This window comes from Pangasianodon hypophthalmus, chromosome 30 (assembly GCF_027358585.1).
Source record: "Pangasianodon hypophthalmus isolate fPanHyp1 chromosome 30, fPanHyp1.pri, whole genome shotgun sequence".
NCBI classification, from domain to species: domain Eukaryota; kingdom Metazoa; phylum Chordata; class Actinopteri; order Siluriformes; family Pangasiidae; genus Pangasianodon; species Pangasianodon hypophthalmus.
This window is the reverse complement of record NC_069739.1, coordinates 364715-384714: the sequence shown is the minus strand read 5'-3', so window position 1 is coordinate 384714 and position 20000 is coordinate 364715. Positions and strand designations below refer to the sequence as shown.

Below are 20000 nucleotides of genomic sequence, written 5' to 3'. Positions count from 1 at the left end.
TCAAACACTAACTGTAACAGAAAAAACGGTTAGTGCTCGTGCTCAGTAACGCTGTGGAACAGTACGATGGATGATACGATTTCAGACACAACGCTGGAGTGTTTATTGGGTTATTCGAGTCACATGACCTTATACCGCCGCTGTTTATGCAGTTTATTCATTTGTAAAGATGCGCATGAACAATGCTCCAAACGACCGCAGGATTCGTGCGGCGGCCATCTTGTGTACGTTGTGTAGCTAACAGCACGAATCAGCCTTTAGTCTCAGAGGCGCTCCATCGTGTCACGTTATGCGTTCTAACATCACAAACAATTCATTCTTCACGTGAGAGTTTTACACTGTGCTGAAAACAAGTCTGAAAAAAATCTGAGACCCAAATGATCTGTTTAAAGCTAGCGCCTCTCCTCAGGTTACTCAGTGTCAAAATCCATTATTTATTTATTTATTTATTATTTCTGTAATGTTTATATGAAAATTCAGTATCTTCTGATATTTGATTACATCATGGCACACACAGGGCCAAAACTATAACCCTGAACTGATCGATTCAGAGATACGAACGCGACTGAAGAACAAATTCACTATTATTTCTGGTTTTTTGTCGCCTATAAATGCAGCTTGATCAGGAGGATTGATCAGAAAATGAATTAATTAACCGTAATTTATTAAATTATTACAGTTACAGTCTAAAGTCGGGGAATCGGAGACGCTCCTGATGATACGCGATCGTTCTCAAAATAACGTTTCCACAACATTTGAAAAACCCGTGATGTGATGATGATGATATGCGGCACAATGTCACAGTAATCCTCTCAGCATTTACAGTTAAACAAAAAGAAATATAATATATTATATAAAAGAGTAACATTGTGTGTTAATGTTCTTACGATATAAACGTTAGGAAACGTCGCGTAATAAAAAGTTCTCTGACTGAATGTTTTAAAAGTTTTATAATCATAACATTCAGAAAATGTTTTGCTAACCAGAAATTATTAGCTACATGACATTATTCACTGTGTGAGTGTGTGTGAGTGAGTGTGAGTGTGTGTGTCTGAGTGTGTGTGAGTGTGTGTGTGTGTGTGTTTCAGGTTTAATGCTTCTCTGATTTTCACTTTGACTTTCCAGTGACTTCACTGGAAAAATATTCATGCAGAAAAACAGGAAAAGTTACTTTCTGAAACTCACACACACACACACACACAGACACACAGACACACAGACACACACACAGACACACACACCCAGACACACAAAGACACACATCCAGACACACACACACACACTTGAACATATTCTACACATAACTGTGTAATATATAAGTGTATTTTGCTCCTCAGCAGTGTGTTGATTAGAGTTCTGTCTGTCCTGCTCTCCTTCAGGTCCTCTTCACACACCCGAGGATCTTCAGGATCATGTGATCTCGCTGTTTCCTGTTTGAACTGAAAAACCAGTTTACTATATAAACATAACCTGTAAAGTCTCTAAATATCTCCTTATAAAACGTGTTGATCATTTCTAAACAGGAGGAAGTAATCTTTTTAGTGAATTATTCAGTTCATTCCTGTTGTATTTGTATTGCGCTTTTAACAACATTGTCACAAGCAGCTTCCCAGAAATAAATACATTCTAATTAAATTAAACCAAAATAAACTGTAAATGTGTGAACTGAACATGAACTACTACGTTTTCTGATTCCTGGTTTACAGTCATGAGAAAAAGTAAGTGCCCCCCCCTTCAGTTTTTATTGATCAGAGCCTAAATAACAATCATGTGATCCTCACCAACGTCTACACACAAACACACAAAATCTCAGATAACAACAAAAAACACAACAGATTTCAATATGTAGTCATTTTTCCCCAAAATATAAACCAAAACTCAGAATCCAGGTGAGAAAAAGTAAGTACGCCCTATAATTCAGTAACATGTAGAAGCAGGTTTAGCAACAAGAACCTGAAGTAACTGTTTCTGTAGTTTATCAGACTCTCACATGCTTCTGGAGAAATTTTAACTCACTCTTCTGTACAACATCGCTTCAGTTCACTGATGTTTGAGGGAATTCGTTAATGCACAGCTCTCTGAACATCCCTCCACAGCAATGCTGCTTTACTTTATGAGAAAAAAAGACTACATACTGAAATCTGTTGTGTGTTTTGTTGTTGTTGTTGTGACTGGAGGTTATTAGTTTGTTTATAGAAGTTGGTGAGGATTACACAATTAAACACACAATTATTATTCAGGCCCTGATCAATAAAAATATAGACTTGAAGGAGGGTGCACTTTCTTTTTCCCATGACTGTAAATAAACAGATTAATGAAAGAAAGAAAGAAAACGCCTGAATAAGAAAATAACAAAATAAAAGGAAAAAAAAAGGAAGAGAAAGAAAGGAAACGTTCTTCTTCTCAGTCGTATGATAAAGAGGTTCTTTACTGGACAGTTCTTAGTTTTGTAAATGGGGTTGTGTGTGTGAGCTTCTACACAGAACCTGTAAAGAGTTTCTGGAACCTTAAGGTTGCTAAATGTAACTTAATATTTAAACTGCATCCTGCGTAACTGTACCATGAAAACCATCTGATCACATTATAATTATTTATTTATTTATTTAAGATAAACACAACACTGATTTTCAACTCAAGAAAAACAGAAGTTTCTTCCTCTGATGGAAAACAGACTGTCGCAGGTTTACTGTGTGAAACACGGCTCTATAACTCAGATTTACACAAACACACACTCGGTCTTTATCAGAAGTTATTTATGATCTGAATCCGGAGTTTAGAGTAAAATCATCAGTGCTGAATGGAGTCTCTGAAACGCGGCTCTCTGCACGTCTGCGGCGTCTCTCAGTCCCACTTGGAGGTTTTTCTGCGCATGTATCTCTCACCCTCGCTGTCCACGGCCTCGTAGAGCTCCTGAGCGTTCTCCTTCACAGCATGCAGATAGCCGAGATACCCCACACACAGCGTGATGGTGACGAGGCCGAACGCCATCACCGGTTTATTCTGTACACGAGACACAGTGCAGGTGAGAGGATTAATAATAATAATAATAATAATAATAATAACTGTTTCAGTCCAGATATCAGAGCAAATTTAAACAAACTCAGTTCAGCTCTGAGTCATGATCATCTGACTTCTGCTAGACTGATAGATAGATAGATAGACAGACAGACAGATAGACTGATAGATAGATAGATAGATAGATAGATAGATAGACAGACAGACAGATAGACTGATAGATAGATAGATAGATAGATAGAGTTTTAGAGTGTGAAGTGATTTGGGCGAGTTTTTAATTTTCTGTTTTGTTTTTAGTGAATCACTGAGTAAACACATGCAAATAAAACACCCCTTAGATGATCCTGCATCTGGAAACAGCTGTTTATCAGCAGTGTTTACATTACAGAGATTATAATTACTCTATTTATTTATTTTTCATGTCTTTACATCAGAGTTTAAAACTTACAGACAAATTTTACTAAATATATCAAACACTGGATGACTTTAAATAAATGTCCACTGGATACAACTAAAGAACGTTAATTAATTGAAATTGAGCCCATTAATATTATTATTATTGTTGTTGTTGTTATTATTATTAATATTAATCGACTCTGCACACACTTCCGGTAGTGAGTGCTTGTTTACGGAAGTGACGTTTCGTCCCCCCTAAACAAACCCGTTCTATCACTTCTCTACAACAGTTAAACGTATTGTTTAGATTTAGAATCCGCTGCTTGTAAACTTGAGGATTTAATGATGAATGTGCGCGTTACAGGTTTGATGAACAGTTCCGGGTTGACCGCGCGGAACAGTGACGTAGTCCTCACTCCTCTCAATCCGGGTACTTTACTGTCGTTCTCTGAAGGTGACATAACTGCGGCTCGAAAACTCTCAGGTTTCACACAAACACGGACTTTAATAATGAAACAAACTGTATAATCTGTATATAAAGCTTAAATAAAGCTTATAATGACTGTGGAAAGAGAAAAGCGAGCTTTATAAAGCGCAGAGAGACAAACAGACGGATCGATGTTGTTGTGAGACGCTGAACGCCGCCATCTTGTTCCGAGCACAGAGTCGGGTTGCCAGATTGGTAGAATCAGTATACAAACAAACTATTATAATGACAAATGTAATATCATAGAATTTTCTACAAATATGAATTATAATAACATTTAATTCTGTACAGAAATATTTTGTGTAAGCAGCAAACAGCTTTACACCGAATCTAACTTAACTATCGACCATAAATGTTTATTAACTATGAAGGTTAAAAAGAGAATTTATCCCAATGTTACAAATTACATTTTATGGGAAAACATCTGAGTTATTACAATTGTTTAAATTTTAAATATTTAATTTTACAATTACTATAAACCCTGGATTTTGTAATATACATAAAAATGAATGTTTGCAAATATAATAACACGGGAATGAACCCAATCTGGCAACCACGCACTGCCGCGGCTCTGTGACGTCATTGCGCCGCCTGCTGGACGGAAAGGAGCACTGCAAACATCCAGTTTAAACTGAGAGAAGAAGAACATCAAGCACACTGAATCTTTATTTTTATTTTACTGATGAAGAGAAAATAGAATTTAAAAGCAATATGGCACATCACACCACAAAAAAAAAAAAAAAAAAGTGTCAAAAACCAAAGGCACAATTTCAACAATACAGAATTATCAAATACAGAGGAATTCAAAAATGATAAATTAAATTATTAAAATAAAATATATGGACAAAGAAATATTCAAATATCTCTCTAGAGGTTAAATTAATAAAATATGAAGATTTTGGGGGGCATTTTCCCCCTTTTTTTCAAGCCTTAAGTGTGATTTGAGTTTAATAAATGTATAAAAATGTATAAAAATATATAAAAATGTAGCAGTAGCAATAAATTACTGATAAGAAACTCTGCTTTTTGGTTTTTCAATAAAAAATCCAAGGACGGTGTGATTTCTTACAAGAATTATTGCAGTTATTGGTATAAATCTTTATCTCACAGATAGAAATGTCAAAACATTTGAACACACACACACACACACACACACACAAAGAAACAGATGACCATCGATCGTCTGTATCGTCTTCACACAATGTACAGCTGTTACATTAGAGTGAAAATTAAACCTCTTTTTTTACCATAAGCTTTATAAGAGCCACAGTGTGCAACTCTAATGTGAATCTCTTACTGCTGAGGAGCTGAAAAGCTGAAGTCTGTCGAACGTCCTACTTTCAGATTCATTACATACTTGCGGGACTGAGTTCCTATCACACACGCGCAACGTCCATCATAAATAAACAGAATTCTCTATGAATATAATCATTTATTCCAACGAAAGGGAAGGGCAGAATGTCAGAAGATAAACGACGGTTCTGTGTGTTGGAAGGTAAAGGTGTTAAAAAGGTCAGCTGTGCTGGAGAGGAGCTGTACACTCTGGGAAATAAACGTACTAAACCACGAGGTGTCATGAGGTGTGGGGTTAAAGGTCAGGTCAAAGGTCAGGTCAAAGGTCAGGTCAGGGTGACTTTTACCAACCAGGAAGCAAAACTCTGAAGGATGCAAATCACCTGCTGGAGCTGAGCACAAAGCTAAAGTAGCAAACCTCTCACTCACACACACACACACACACACACACACACACACACTCTCAAACTGTCTCTCTCTCTCTCACACACACACTCTCAAACTGTCTCTCTCTCTCTCTCTCACACACACTCTCAAACTGTCTCTCTCTCTCACACACACACTCTCAAACTGTCTCTCTCTCTCTCTCTCTCTCTCTCTCTCTCTCACACTCTCAAACTGTCTCTCTCTCTCTCACACACACTCTCAAACTGTCTCTCTCTCTCACACACACACTCTCAAACTGTCTCTCTCTCTCACACACACACTCTCAAACTGTCTCTCTCTCTCTCACACGCACACACACTCTCTCACACACACACACTCTCAAACTGTCTCTCTCTCACACACACTCTCTCACACTGTCTCTCTCACACACACACTATCTCACACACACTCTCTCACACTGTCTCTCTCTCACACACACACTCTCAAACTGTCTCTCTCTCTCTTGCTCTCTCTCACACACACACACACACACACACACACACACACACCTGTCGGAGTGTAAGGAGACACTGTGGACATTTCCCTGGGTTTACAGTTACAGAAGCTCGTAGTTTAATAGAGTTTAAACACTAGCTGGTGAATAACTAACACACACTAATAACTCCACACTCAGAAATACAGCTCTAACATTTCTTTACACACATCAGTATCACACACTATCACACACAAACACATCAGTCACCTAATAACCAGGTAAAACCCCGAGGTGTGTTCGAGACGCCTCGTGTTTCTGTATTAATAAAACATAAGCTTGTGATTAAATATAAATATCTGTCCTGTCAGTGTGATACACGCAGCACATCCTGATCGTTCCGCTGCCTTTATTAGCTTCTCTAAACACTGCATTTACACACGACACGCTCGGTAAACAGACACATTATCTGTCTGTCTGAGTCGCTGCAGCTGCTCGTCAAAGACAAAGTCTCCATTAATCATCACCTCATTCCTCCTGCTTTCATTTCAACATCATCAGAAAGCATCAGAAAGCATTATAAAGCATTATAAAGCATTATAAAGCATTATAACCCTGCACACGACACTGTGCTGTGTGGTTAAACCCATGCATCATGGAAATAAAAGCCTGTATAACACAGGTATCTCCTCACACACTGTGTTTACTGTAACCACACACAGGTAAGCCACGCCCACAGCAACTAAACAGGTGAGACTGATCCATCCGGAAACATTTGCCTCCCAAATCCTCCACAGGACATGACACAGGACACGATACGAAACGAAAGGACAGAGGAGCTGCTGTACACAACCCCGACCCTGAGCCAGAAATCCACCCAAAACCTCAGGTGAGTTTTATTCTGGAGATTTCTACATTTACATTTTCTCTCTGTGGTGTTAGACCCGTTTTTTTTCAACTTCATTCTCTCCCAGAAACATCAACAAGAACAACAACAACTCATCCACCTACACAAATAAACACTTCAATGAAATATATAGGACATTTACAGTTTATTAAGAATGAATCTTGAGCGATGGAAAAAATGTGGAATGAACAAAAATAAAATGATAAAGAAAGATTTCAGTTTCATTTTGAGATCAGTCATACACCGCTGAGTAAATATATAAACACAAAACCATAAAAATATCAATTCTACACTCAGAATTCACACACACACACACACACACACACACACACACACACTCAGGGAAAATAAGGTAATATACGCAGGACACTGAGGAACCACAAGGTTGTGCGTTCTCAGAAGGAAAGTGGAACACATTTATTTACTTTCATATTCATTTACGTTCACTGAAGCGAGAAAATACTAAAAATACCACAGAAAAAAGAAATTAAAAACACACACACCATCACCAGTGATCAGTAGTGAGAAGAACACTGAGTAAAATAAGAAAAAGGAAGTTGTGTTGATTTGTTCACTAAATGCTGGGAACTCAATTATTTCAGCTTCTTCTTCCTTTTTTTATTTAAATGCATTCACACACAAACGTTCTTCACTATAGTGAAGTATTTAACATAATTTTACATCATGTTTGTTGCTTCTGATCACATTAAACCTATTTTTCTGATTATTTTCATGTTTGTGTGCTTAAATTATAAAATATAATTATAATATATAATCAATAAAAGCTGCATTCCACAGCATTTCCTTATTCAGCTTCCTCATTTACTTACAAAAATGAAATTAAAAAGAATATTGTATTTAAAAACTGATCTCAGTCGATGACTTAATTATGATTATTCTATAATTTCCTAACATTTATACATAATTGTGGACTTAAATATTTACATAATATTTTTTTCACTTTAATTTAGGTTAAAAAAATCTTGTTTTGATTTTATTATGACTAATAAATATTATTATAGTTTTTTAATATATACTTCAGCAGCACAGAATGCTCAATCATTTTATAACATTTTTTAAAAATTAATATTAATATCATCTTTATAGCAGTCACATTATTATGAATAATATTAATAACTGATCCTTAATTACTGATGTTTACATTTATCAGGTAAAACAGCAGCATATTGTTTATAACTGTATTATTATTATTATTATTATTATTAAAAGTACTGTATATTAATTTTAACGCCTCCCCTGCAGTCATGAACTGGACTTTCCTGCAGAGCGTTCTGAGCGGCGTGAATAAATACTCCACTGTGATTGGTCGGATTTGGCTCTCGGTGCTCTTCATCTTCCGCATCCTGGTGTTCGTGGCCGCTGCTGAAAACGTCTGGAAGGACGAGTCGAAGGATTTCGTGTGTAACACCCAGCAGCCGGGATGCGAGAACGTCTGCTTCGACCGGTTCTTCCCCGTGTCTCAGGCGCGTCTGTGGGCTCTGCAGCTCATCATGGTGTCCACGCCGTCCCTGCTGGTGGCCCTGCACGTGGCCTATCGCGAGCACCGCGAGAAAAAACACGGACGCAAGCTTTACGAGGACAGAGGCAAGATCGACGGTGGGCTGCTGTGCACGTACCTCCTCAGCCTGGTCCTGAAAACGAGCTTCGAGGTGGGCACGCTGCTCATCTTCTACTACGTGTATAACGGATTCGACGTTCCTCGGATGTACCAGTGCGAGGAGATTCCCTGTCCCAACACGGTGGACTGCTACATCTCCAAAGCCACGGAGAAGAAGATCTTCCTCTACATCATGGGCTGCACGTCTGCCCTGTGCGTGGTCCTGAACGTGACGGAGATGCTCTACATCCTGTCCAAGCAGTGCTGGAAGTGTTTCAGTAAGAGGTACGTCCCTGTGGAACAGAAGACATCGTGTAGATGTCACGCCCACTCCAAGTCTTCACTCGCTCTCGGCTCGGCCGGACAGAAACCTGTAACGTACGCTAGCAAAGAGGACGGGGTTCAGGTTCAGCCAACGCAGGCTGTGAAGGAATCTCCGACGTGATTAACACACGGCACGTGGACTTCCTGTTACTGTTATTCCGAGAAGCAGTGCAGTTTTCCAAACATCAATTACACAGACATTTTTAAAGACTACAGACACTAAAGACACCAACCTGATTAGCGCAGATGTGATCATCCTCTTCAGCAGCATTTTTTTTTATAAACAAACTAATATTAAGACCTGAATTGACAAAATGAACTGAGATATTTTGGATTTTATTTTCCACCAAGCTGAGATGCGCATTCACAATTCATTTTAGTGTAAATCTTGTATTTCTTCATTTTAGTGGAAATGTAGAGTTTAGGTTGAAAGCGGTCCTACAATGTGTCTTCAAGTTTAATAAAAGAACATGTTTTCGAAAGATCTCAGAAATAAACTAAATTAAGGATTAAAAAAGCACTTTATACATGAAATCATGATCATGAAAATAATGACATAAATGCTTCAAGAGTCATTAATTTCTTTCACCAAGCACCTTTTCCACTGCACAAACCTTTAGAGATTAAAGTGAATCTTTTTAGTGATTCGAGTCATTTGAGTTCAGTTAAATGATTCATTTAGATTCATTCACTGATTCGTTCAGTTCGCCCAGATGTGCAGCCTGATCATCTAACGCGGACAACAAACAGCTCGAGTAGCGTAAAACTCTCTCACTGAACAACACTCGTAGCACTCGGTGACCGAAACGACTCACTGACTCGGTGGTATTTGGGGGGCGGGGTTTGCATTAGTGACATCACTGTTACTGTACTAGCTGCTGCTAGTTTCCCCAAATTGCTATGATCGGCCTCAGTCTACTGCATTTTACAATTATATGTGAATTATTTTATTTACACTGAATAAGTTTTACTATTTATTAAAAATATTTGATGCACCTATAATCAAGTGATAAATACATATATACACACTATACATATATATACATATACACACAGTAAGAGTAGTGTATTTTATTCTTGCCGTCCACTGAATTATGGAAGTAGCCCTTAAAAAAAAAAAAAAAAAGAGGCTAACATTTTATTTTTGTTTGATTTTATAATAAATGTATAACTACCTGTGTATCCCTGTGTGCCAGCTAAATGTACCTGTAATAATACAAACCTGAAATGTAAGTATATAAACCAAACCTGAATAAAACACTGCTAATCATTGTGCATGAAGTACTCTTATTTTATGTCAGACTAAATATTTAGTTCTTTTGTCATGGTTTCTCATGGATTTCTTATCTGAGAGGAAAAAAAAAAAAAAAACCACACAACCACACAGAGTTAGAAAATGCAAGCTGTAATAAATTGGTCTCTGTTGTTTAAGGTACAGACTGCTGGTGGCAGTAAATTATCCGGAGAGTCAGTATGTGCACACACACAGACACGACGCTATAGACGTTCAAAATTTACAATGCAAGATGAACAAGACTAAAATGGTTACCATCTACAGTTCACCACTGCACTACAGGATCGTCAGTCCAACCGCAACAGAAGCTAGTTCGTTTTAAAATTCCTACAGGGATCCGCGACAATTAAAATCTTTCTCTAAGGGTTCATTTCCAACATCGACCACATGTGCCGGATAACTTTTTAAGGGCATGCGTAAGAGGTATATCATTAACTGTTTTAATTAACATCTTAAAAAAACAAGTTTAATACACAGTCCTGTCGAGGGATTAGCAGATGTTAACAGGAGCATATTCAGCGTCAAGGGCATCGAAACATCAACAGTTAATAACCCACTGAACTCATTAATCATTTAACATCCCAAAAAACAGCAACACTGGAGCTATCGATCCATCCTCCGTCCTGAGATCTACCCCGTAACGTTGGACACGCCCTCTTTTTGAATGACCACCGCAGGTCGCATATCATGCAGCTGCTTGAGCAAGAGTTCGAAAACGTTTGAGAACCCTCTGTGCACCTCGAACGTCACCTTGCTAAGAGAAGTTAGCTTCTGAGGGTTCTTAAATTCAACAAGTTTCAGTACATCTCTGCAGTGATGATCGGGATTGATCCTGCTGCACACCACCGAGGCCGTCTTTAGGTGCACGGTTGGGAATTTCTTGTGTGGGTGTACATCCGTTAAAGACGACATCTTCCTCTTTCCAGTGGATTGACTCGATTCCTCCAGGAACTTGAGGAAGGAAACCTCGAAGCCCAACGGCTTGAACGAGCTCAGCGTCGCGTTCTGCTCTTGTGGCAGCGTGGCGGTGGACGAAGTGGAGTCGGAGTTGATGTCTGCATAGTTGACGGAGTGAGTCTGCGCCGCTCTTAACCTCGTCATTCTCTTGCGTGCAATCTGCATGTGTTTGACACGTTCCCCCTTGCGCGGACGCCCTCTCTTTCGCTTCACCACCACAGAGATATCCGAGCTCAGGTCACTGGACAATTTAGCGTCGGAAACTTCAGTGTCTTCGGTGCTCTCCTTCTCAGACGTCGGCTTTGAGAACTCCGATTCGCTGGGTCCGGTGTCCACAGCGTCCTCGTTCTCAGACGCCTCGATAGAGCTTTCATCAGACTTGTCGGTATCGTCACTTCTTGACGCAATTCGTTTGTACTTGGAGCGAGGCATTTTCTTGCAGAAGATGTAGTTGCTCCTCTGCTCCTCCAGGTATTGTTTCGGCAGGCCATGCTGGACGTAATGCTTCATGAGCTTTCGCTCGGATTCGGCGACTGTCTCACAGCCTTTAAGCATGCAAGGGTACTGTAACTGAATCCTCTTGGTGCACATGGCGGAGGCCTCCTCTTTCGTTTTCAAGATGGGGTTTCCGTATTTCGTCCAGAGGTTCTTTTGTTTCCTTCTCTTTTTCTCACCCGCCTTATGAATAGGTTTTTTATTAATTTCTCTATTTTCCTTCTCAAGCGAGACTAAACTGTTCTTTGGAGGACGACCAAGTCTAACCCCTCTTGAGTTCAGCAGTCGGAGTTTGTAAAGGTCTTGATGTTTTTTCATAATGTGTCGCAGTAAGTTTGACCTTGTGGTATAAACGCAGCCGCAACCCTCGACCTCACACTGGAACATTCCATCAACCGGCTCGGTTCTGGACAGCTTTACCTTCTTATGTTCGTTGTCAATGTGGTTAACATACTTCCAGAAGCCAGTGAAGGTAGCACCACAATCTGGCTGGTCACACTGAAACCTGCCCAGGTTCATACCGGACATCATGACACCTGCTCTGTCAAGGCTAAGTTTATGGAGCTGAAGGTAATGCTGCAGCAGGTCTGTAACGGCCTGGAATATTCGAGAGCAATCTTTGACTTGACAGCGAAACTCTGTCACTTCACTGACCTCACCATCAGGCATGTCATTCTCCTCCTCATTTTCATTATTCTCCTCCTCCTCCTCCTCCTCCTCCTCTTCGATCTGGTCATCCGCTTCGTTAACTTCAAATTTGGGAAGGGCGGACTGATGTACGGCTTTATAGTGAAGAATCAAATTGTGCTGAATCGTGAAGGCAGCCACGCAGCCCTGATGGACGCAGCGGTAAGGCCGATAGGGGCTAAAAACATCGTCCATGTCTGTCTTTTTCTCCTTAGTCTTCTTGGTCACCTCCTTCGGTTTTGGCATTTTAGTTTTTCCAAGTTTGGGCTTCTTATCTAGGGACAGGCTACCTGCCTGTGCTGGGACTGAAGAAGTCTGGGCCGTTATTGGTGCACCAGAAGGCAACAGACCCCCAGAGTGCATTCCATGGGTGTGCTGAGAAGGTGCAAGAGATCCTGGCACAAACCCATTTGGCCGATTTAACTGCTGCTCCACACTTGAGGAGGTTAGCAAAGAAGGAACAGCCTTAATCACTGATGGATGCATAGTAGCCTGACTCTGGAGTTGCTGCGGAGTTGTCTGGGCTATTTGTATAGTCCCGGGGATACCAGAGTCGATGGAAGCAACGGGACGCTGAATGTTCAAATCCGATTTAATGCTACCAACACCAGGTGTCAAACCCGGGACACCAGTACCGGTCTCAGCATGCTGCCGCTGTCCAGCAAAGGGCACCTTTGGTACTGTTAGATTGAGCAAATCTGAAATGTTCGGAGTGGTACAAAGACTTTGATCAGCCTCGAAGGATTTTCGACTGTATTGCCGTGTAATCCCCATCTTGACCACCTGCTCATGTGAATAATTGTGAACGGATTGATAATGGGTTCTGAGGTTGGAGTTTCGTGTGAAGGTCTTGGGACAGAGTTGACAATTAAAAGGCGCAAAGTTAAACTGTTCCTTCCGACACTGATTTAGCATGTCATCTGTGTAGTTATGCTGTTTCATGAGATGTTTGAAGAGGGCGTCTTTTGTCATAGCTCTGTAACCACAACCATCACTGTCGCAGGAATAGCCTCGTACCATAAAACTGTATGCAGCTTCTGAGGACCTAGTTACTCCTTCAGTCTCTAGAGGGGTAGGAGGAGTCTGGTCATGGTTTTGTATTTCCTTATCCAGATCCAGTCTTTCAAGCGCTTTCTGAATTTGTGTGATTTCATCATCGTCATTTGTTACACTGCTGTGAGAAGCACAAGCCAGGGGAATCTGTATCGAGGTCTCGTCAGGTACTACACTTCCAGCTGGGACGAAACGTTCACCGGGTTCAGTACCGCTTCCGACAATATGCTCGTTACTTTGAAGAGCCTTCTGAATTACATGCGTCGTGTGGTGCGGAACATCGATCATCGGACTTTGTAAATTTGAGTTGTCAGCTCCTTGACCTTGGCATGAACTGCTTCTTTTTTGGAAGTCTCCAGCTAATATCTGCTCGCGAAGCCTTTCCTTGACGCTCTTTTCCGACACCAGATTTTGGGCAAGACTAGCCATGGCAGCGAGAAGCCCGTCATTGGATAATCCACTAGCGTTCGTAATGGTAGATTTTTCTTTAATCTCCTTAATCTTGTTTAGTGTTTCGGCTTGAAGGATTCTGTCGATATGATTAGTGGGACTCCTGCTGAAGTTTGAGTCAGAAGTTTGGTTTTCAGTTAACAAGCGAGACAGAAGTTGATCTGAGGCACCAGTTTCACTTGGGAAGGGGTTGCGAGACTGGGTGTAATTCATCTGATGCTGACTGAGCTTGTCTTTGATATTTCCGGTGTGTTGAATCACACTGTTTTGGCTGTCTTGAGGGTAAGAGACAGATGATTCAGCAAAAGTCTGCTGACGTGCACCAACAGACTCACCCAGACTTGGTGAATTTTGCTGGACGGTTTCACTGCTTGGCTTACTGTCGCTGTTGTACATGGAAGCTTTAGTGTTCAGAAAAGTGACATTGGGAAACAATTTTGGATCAAGAGGGCCTTTAGACAGAGAAGGCCAAGCCTGATTGGAGCTGACCGGCGCAGAAGGTGAGGACTGGGGAGTGTCTGATGGGTGAGGAGAGTTCAGAAGCTCAAGAAACGAACTAGGAAGATCTGCAGACAGAACTGCTTCATCGTAGGGTTTGCAGACAGCACGTTTAGACAAATGTCCTCCAAGAGATTTAGGACTCTGGAACTCCCTAAAGCACCTACAGCAAATGAACTTGCCATCTTTGATGATGGCAGGCCACTTTGTTCTGCTGCTTCGCTTCCTTTTTTTGACGTCGCCATCATGTGTGGAACTGCTGGTATCGTCTTGAGAAGTTTGAGAGTTCATGGCTGCAGGAGGGTTGCTTTGTTGTGATGTGTTTGGAGGAGATGGAACCAAATCTGGGTTTCTCTCCAATTTTACGACACACTCTGTATGTTTGACTACGGGTACGGAATTGGTCTTTGGTTGCTGAATGTAGGAAGGTGGAGAAGAATCACTGGGATGGCCTATTTTGGCTGGATTGTTCATTGTTTGGGTAACATCTGGTTGGGTCTGGATGAAGCGACACGAGGGATTGTTCTGATGCTGCAGAGAAGGGTAGGCCATTTCTCCATTATAGGTATTTGGCACTTGGGTTTGTGACTGCGAGGAGAAATGACCACTAGAAGACGTCATCGCTTGCGAATGGTAATTCTGCTGCTGAAGTGAAGTGTTCATTGGGACGGAATTCCACGAAGAGTGAGGAGCTATTTGAGGCTGATTTGCAGCGTTTCCTAACTGTGAGAGCACAATGGGATCCAATATGCTGTCCATTTGGTTTGGGAAAGTCTGACCAGTAGGACCGGGTAAATGAGAAGACCCCGAGGGGTAGCTTGAGTTTAGACAGCTTGCTGGGTAGTGTGGCTGAGCGGGCGGTTTCTGCATTGATGTCAGAGGAGCAGGAGTTCTCTGACCCAGCTGGTTCTGTAAGGGTTCTGAAGAAACACGTTTCCCATTCATGGATGCAGCTCTGCTCGTGATTGGTGGTACTTTATTGTTCCTCCTTGCCAGTTTCCACTGTGCATAAAACTCACAGTGAGCAGCTTTCATGTGTTTGGTTAGACTTCTGTACGAGCTGTAGTCTCGAGAACACGTTTCATATGCGCATTTGTATCTGTCCTTTTCCTCAACTGCAGAACCGAGTGTGTTGGCCTGCAGCGGCTGTACCGGTCTGTTGGTGGGAAAAGGGGTGACTTGTGGAGGAAGCCTCTGAGACACGGGCATTACCGGTGGACCATTATGAGCAGTCTGAGTTAAGGGGACCATGCTGTTTCCGTACGGACCTGGGTACGGTGTGTGAATCGAGGTTACAGGGTTGGGATCATATTGCCCATATTCAGTGTTTTCATTGGTGTACAGGGGCTGGGTGTGACTCTGGGAAACAGCAGACTCCATCTGAGCTTGCAAAACATCTCCTGACGGAGCTTGCTGGAAGTCCTCTAGGAGGCTCTGATATGAAGGTGCTGGTGGAAGTGGGCATGACGGAGTGAGCATTGGATCATTCATTAACACATCTAACAAGGAATCTTCAGGTCTGGGTTCATTCAAGTGAGGCATGGGAGGGTTTACTGGAGGTTGGATCTGCTGGGTCTCCATGTGTGGGATCTGCGGCTGCTGCACAAGGCTTGGATCAGGTGGCTCGGTTTTGCACGTTACAAGGCCGTACGGTTGCGTGGGACCTTGACCAGCGGGATTGAGCATGTTTTCAACGGAGTGCTTCACTTTCACCAGACTCGTGTGATCTGCAGGGCTCATCATGCAGCTGGAGTTTACTGGAGGCCCTGGATGGACATCGTGCTGAACGTCCTGCTTGGCTGGTTCACTGGAGAGGTGTGGCTGAGGCTCTACAGGATGAGCACTGTCGCTCTCGGCAGTCTGTGTCTCCACTTTCTTAGCGTTATGGCTCTCCTCGTGCAATTCTAACTGAGACTGAGTGTGAAACACTTTACCACAGCCAGGCACTTTGCAAGTAAACGTTTTGTAATGCTGCGCCTCGTGGTCGTAGAGTTTATAAGCTTCGCTGAAAATCTTTCCACAGCCAGGAAACATGCATTTGGCCTTAAACACCAGATGTCCTTTGCTGTGCACAAGGAGCTCAGCGTTGGTGTCGAAGCTAGCTTTGCAGTTCAACTGAATACAAGTATAAGGCTTAGCGCCACAATGGACCTGAAGATGGTCATTGAGGTGACTGACGCTAACAAAGTGACGGCGACAATACTGACAAACTATCTTCGTGGTCTGCAATTCGAGGAAGCGCTTTGCCTCCTCGATATCCCCGTGATCCTTCACATGGGTGAGAAGATTGCGAAAGAACTTGAACCCTTTTCTGCAGTTTGGAACAGGACAAATGTTTCGCTCTCTCCCGTTGACTCTGACTCCAGTAACCTCCACCTGAGAGCTCACGGCATCTCCATTGTACAGCTGGCCAGACTCTCCATTGCAGTTTTTATCTTTTGCTTTTCGTGCCTGGTTTTCTCCACTTTTGTTTTTCAGAGCTGCAATATCAGGAGCAGAAGTTTTTGCACCAGTCAGTTTCTTAGTGGTTTTCATCGCAGCCAAGCGCTCTTTGCAAGATAGTTTTACGTGTGACGCAACATGCGGGTCTAGAGTTTCTCTCGTTTCAAACGTCTCTGTGCAAATCGGACAGCTATAACACCCATCTTTGAAGTGAGTCTGTGCGTGTCGCACTATTCTATGTCCAAGAAACTCTTTATCGCACAACACACAGTATTGCATGTAAGCTTGCCAGTTTCTAAATCTAGCCGACACGAATCCTTTTTCCCTCAACTTTTTCACTTCTCTGTTTTTTTGTCGTTGATCTGCTATCTCCTTAAGTTCATTAGTTGTGTCCAAAAAGCATTCAAAAACGTCCTTGAACTCCTCCGGCGCAAGGTCCAAGTCCTCTCGCTCCGCTTCTACAAAGCGATCGTCGTTGAGCTCGTCGATGGAGCACACGATAGATGCCTCCTCTCCCATAAGACCTAAACAATGGCGCTTTAGCGTCTTCCAGTCCCAGAACTCTGGATCAAAAGGCCACTGAGTTTTGAAAACTAGGAAAAGATCACAGCGTAGAGAGTTGGGTATAGGAAGGTTTTCCTCCTCAAGCTTCTGGTCCGGCTCGTTGTACAGCGTCTCCACGGCGTAGTAAGAGTCAACTGTCGGCTCCAGGAGGAACTCTGTCAGCTGGCAGGCCCGCTTCACTTCCAGGTCAGAGGGCAGGAGGCATGAGATGGTTTTGCAGATGGTGGCCTTGTTGGCTCCCTCGCAGGACTCCATCCGCAGGGCACGTATACACATCTCAATGCAGGCTGGCAATCCAATCTTGTCCAACTGCAGATTAGAAAACAAAACCAGATATAAGTCTTGATCACATTTCGCTATAAGAAACTGCTAGAACAGTGCAACCATGAGCATTAGCCTACAGTGACGGAAGGCGAGGCTGACTGGATGAAGAACTCACCTCAGACTGGATCACTTTAATAAAGAATAGCAGGTGGAACACAGTTTTGGCGAGTAGAGACATCTTCTGGCACTTATCCAAAAAGTTCTGTTCTGAAGACTCCAATCGCTTCAGAAGTTTACTCCAGAAAAGTGTCAGTTCCCTGGGAGAGAGATTAATCACTACATTACCATCTCACATTGCGTCTACTGGCATAAACCGTAAACTGACTGAACCCTGATTTGATCCTGGGTCTACATTTATATGTGGTGACTTTAATCAGAAGAGCTTGAAGCTGACCAGGCGCAGTACGTGTCCTCCTGCAGGAGCTGTCGGGTCAGGAAGCCTGAACACAGCGTGAACGCTCCTCTCTCATCTCCTTCTGCCTCCAGGTTACAGATCATCTCCAGAGCATCACGACAGTCCACCTGGGAGAGCTGCAGGAGACAGAGGATTAAAAACATTAACAGCGTTTGGACAGTGTTTTAGACGTTTTTATATATAATAGCGTAGCAACGCGTCCGTGTTCTCGTCTCACGCTCGTTTACTCTGTAGCTTCGTACGCTGTAGTGCAGGTGTCCTCGTGTCCCTACAAAACAGTCAGAGCATATTTTCGTCCTCCAGTACCCCAAGTACCCCAATCTGAGCTCCAGTTCCCCCCGTAACCAGGCAACGTGTAGCTCACAATTCCAGTACCTCTAGGAGTTCCCATTCCCAGTGTACTGAACATGGTTCCCATTCCCAGTGTACTGTTACCCAATCAGAACATGGTTCCTATTCCCAATGCCCCTTTAATCCAATCAGAGCGTAGTTCCCGCCCCCCAGTGCCCCTTTAATCCAATCAGAGCGTAGTTCCCGCCCCCCAGTGCCCCTTTAATCCAATCAGAGCATAGTTCCTGCCCCCCCCCCCCCGTGCCCCTTTAATCCAATCAGAGCATAGTTCCCGCCCCCCCCCAGTGCCCCTTTAATCCAATCAAAGCATAGTTCCTGCCCCCCCCCCAGTGCCCCTTTAATCCAATCAGAGCATAGTTCCTGCCCCCCCCCCCCCAGTGCCCCTTTAATCCAATCAGAGCATAGTTCCTGCCCCCCCCCCCCCCCCCCAGTGCCCCTTTAATCCAATCAGAGCATAGTTCCTGCCCCCCCCCAGTGCCCCTTTAATCCAATCAGAGCATAGTTCCTGCCCCCCCCAGTGCCCCTTTAATCCAATCAGAGCGTAGTTCCCACCCTCTAGTGCAACTTTAATCCAATCAGAGCGTAGTTCCTGCCCCCCGGTGAACCGATAATCCAATAATCAGACACCTGTAACCCCATAACCTTCCCCAGTATCTCTGAAACCAATCAGAGCATACTTCACACCCCCAATTCCACCTCCAGTTCTCCTGTAACCAACTAGAATGCAGTTTCCACCCCTAGTGGCCCTGTAACCAATCAGAGAACAGTTCCTGACGACTCCTCAACCTATCAGCACGTACTTCCTGCCTTTAGCTTCCTGTAACCAATTAGAGCATAGTTCTGCACCTAGTGCAACAAATCACAAAACATAGAACCCACTAAGATTTTTTTAATGCAAAATACATGTGATGAAGTTGCAATAAAATAAAATGAAATGATTAATCACGAATATCACGTGTTGTGAAGGTTCTGCAGTTCCACCCACCTCCTCCATGAGCATCTCCTGTGGTGCGAAAGAGCACACACACACGAGGTAGCTCTGTTTAAAGTGTCCTCTGTTTCCTTCAAACTCGCGGAAATCAGCACAGGCTTTAGCCAGCAGCGCCGCCCTCTCCATGGAGCTCTCTTTAATCAGGTACTTCACCCTGAGCTGCAGCAGGTCCGGACCTTCACGCGCCAGGAACTCGCGCACTAAAGCACGGACACGAAGTGAAGGAACGTGTGGTGAGTTAATCGTTGTTGAGAGATTAAAAGAGCGCACGGTTTGAGGGTGTGTACAGAGATACGGAGATAAACGTGTACAGGAGCTGAGGATCTCAGCGTGATGTGAGGTGTGTAGAGTAAAACTCAGGACACATCACCTTCTGCTTCTGGAGGCATCTCGTTTCTGAGAAGGCTCTGTAGTGTGCTGTTGCTCCACATCCCTCGCTCCCGGGTGGCTGCGGAGAGCAGATGCAGCTGAGTGACGCCATTGTCCCGCAGCAGCGCATGAGCCATCTGCACACAGGAACAAACATCGGCTCTTTTATTTACGTAGAATATTTATACTCCGTCCCTCACACACTTCCCTC

At 42.9% G+C, this 20000-nt stretch overlaps 3 protein-coding genes across 3 annotated transcripts in view; 1 reads left to right on the top strand and 2 right to left on the bottom strand.

The window, feature by feature from the left end:
- Nucleotides 1-2576: 2576 nt before the first annotated feature.
- smim8 (small integral membrane protein 8) lies at nt 2577-4077 on the bottom strand. The gene is made up of 2 exons (XM_026918776.3): nt 3774-4077; nt 2577-3000 (listed from the first exon to the last, which is right to left on the bottom strand). Exons 1-2 carry the CDS (start codon nt 3870-3872, stop codon nt 2842-2844), a joined length of 258 nt encoding a protein of 85 aa, XP_026774577.1. The 5' UTR covers nt 3873-4077; the 3' UTR covers nt 2577-2841.
- Nucleotides 4078-6661: 2584 nt separating this feature from the next.
- gjb7 (gap junction protein beta 7) lies at nt 6662-10175 on the top strand. The gene is made up of 2 exons (XM_034302084.2): nt 6662-6939; nt 8221-10175. The coding sequence occupies exon 2, from the start codon at nt 8223-8225 to the stop codon at nt 9018-9020; it is 798 nt and encodes a 265-aa protein (XP_034157975.1). The 5' UTR covers nt 6662-6939; nt 8221-8222; the 3' UTR covers nt 9021-10175.
- A 113-nt stretch (nt 10176-10288) lies between these two features.
- znf292b (zinc finger protein 292b) overlaps nt 10289-20000 on the bottom strand; it is a 13916-nt gene continuing 4204 nt past the window's right edge. Inside the window, exons 4-8 of the mRNA XM_034302072.2 lie at nt 19791-19926; nt 19415-19620; nt 18058-18194; nt 17779-17920; nt 10289-17648 (exon numbers count right to left, since the gene is read on the bottom strand). Of these exons, the coding sequence (XP_034157963.2) occupies nt 10824-17648; nt 17779-17920; nt 18058-18194; nt 19415-19620; nt 19791-19926 (7446 nt within the window). The 3' untranslated portion in view covers nt 10289-10823. The remainder of the gene's footprint in view (nt 17649-17778; nt 17921-18057; nt 18195-19414; nt 19621-19790; nt 19927-20000) is intronic.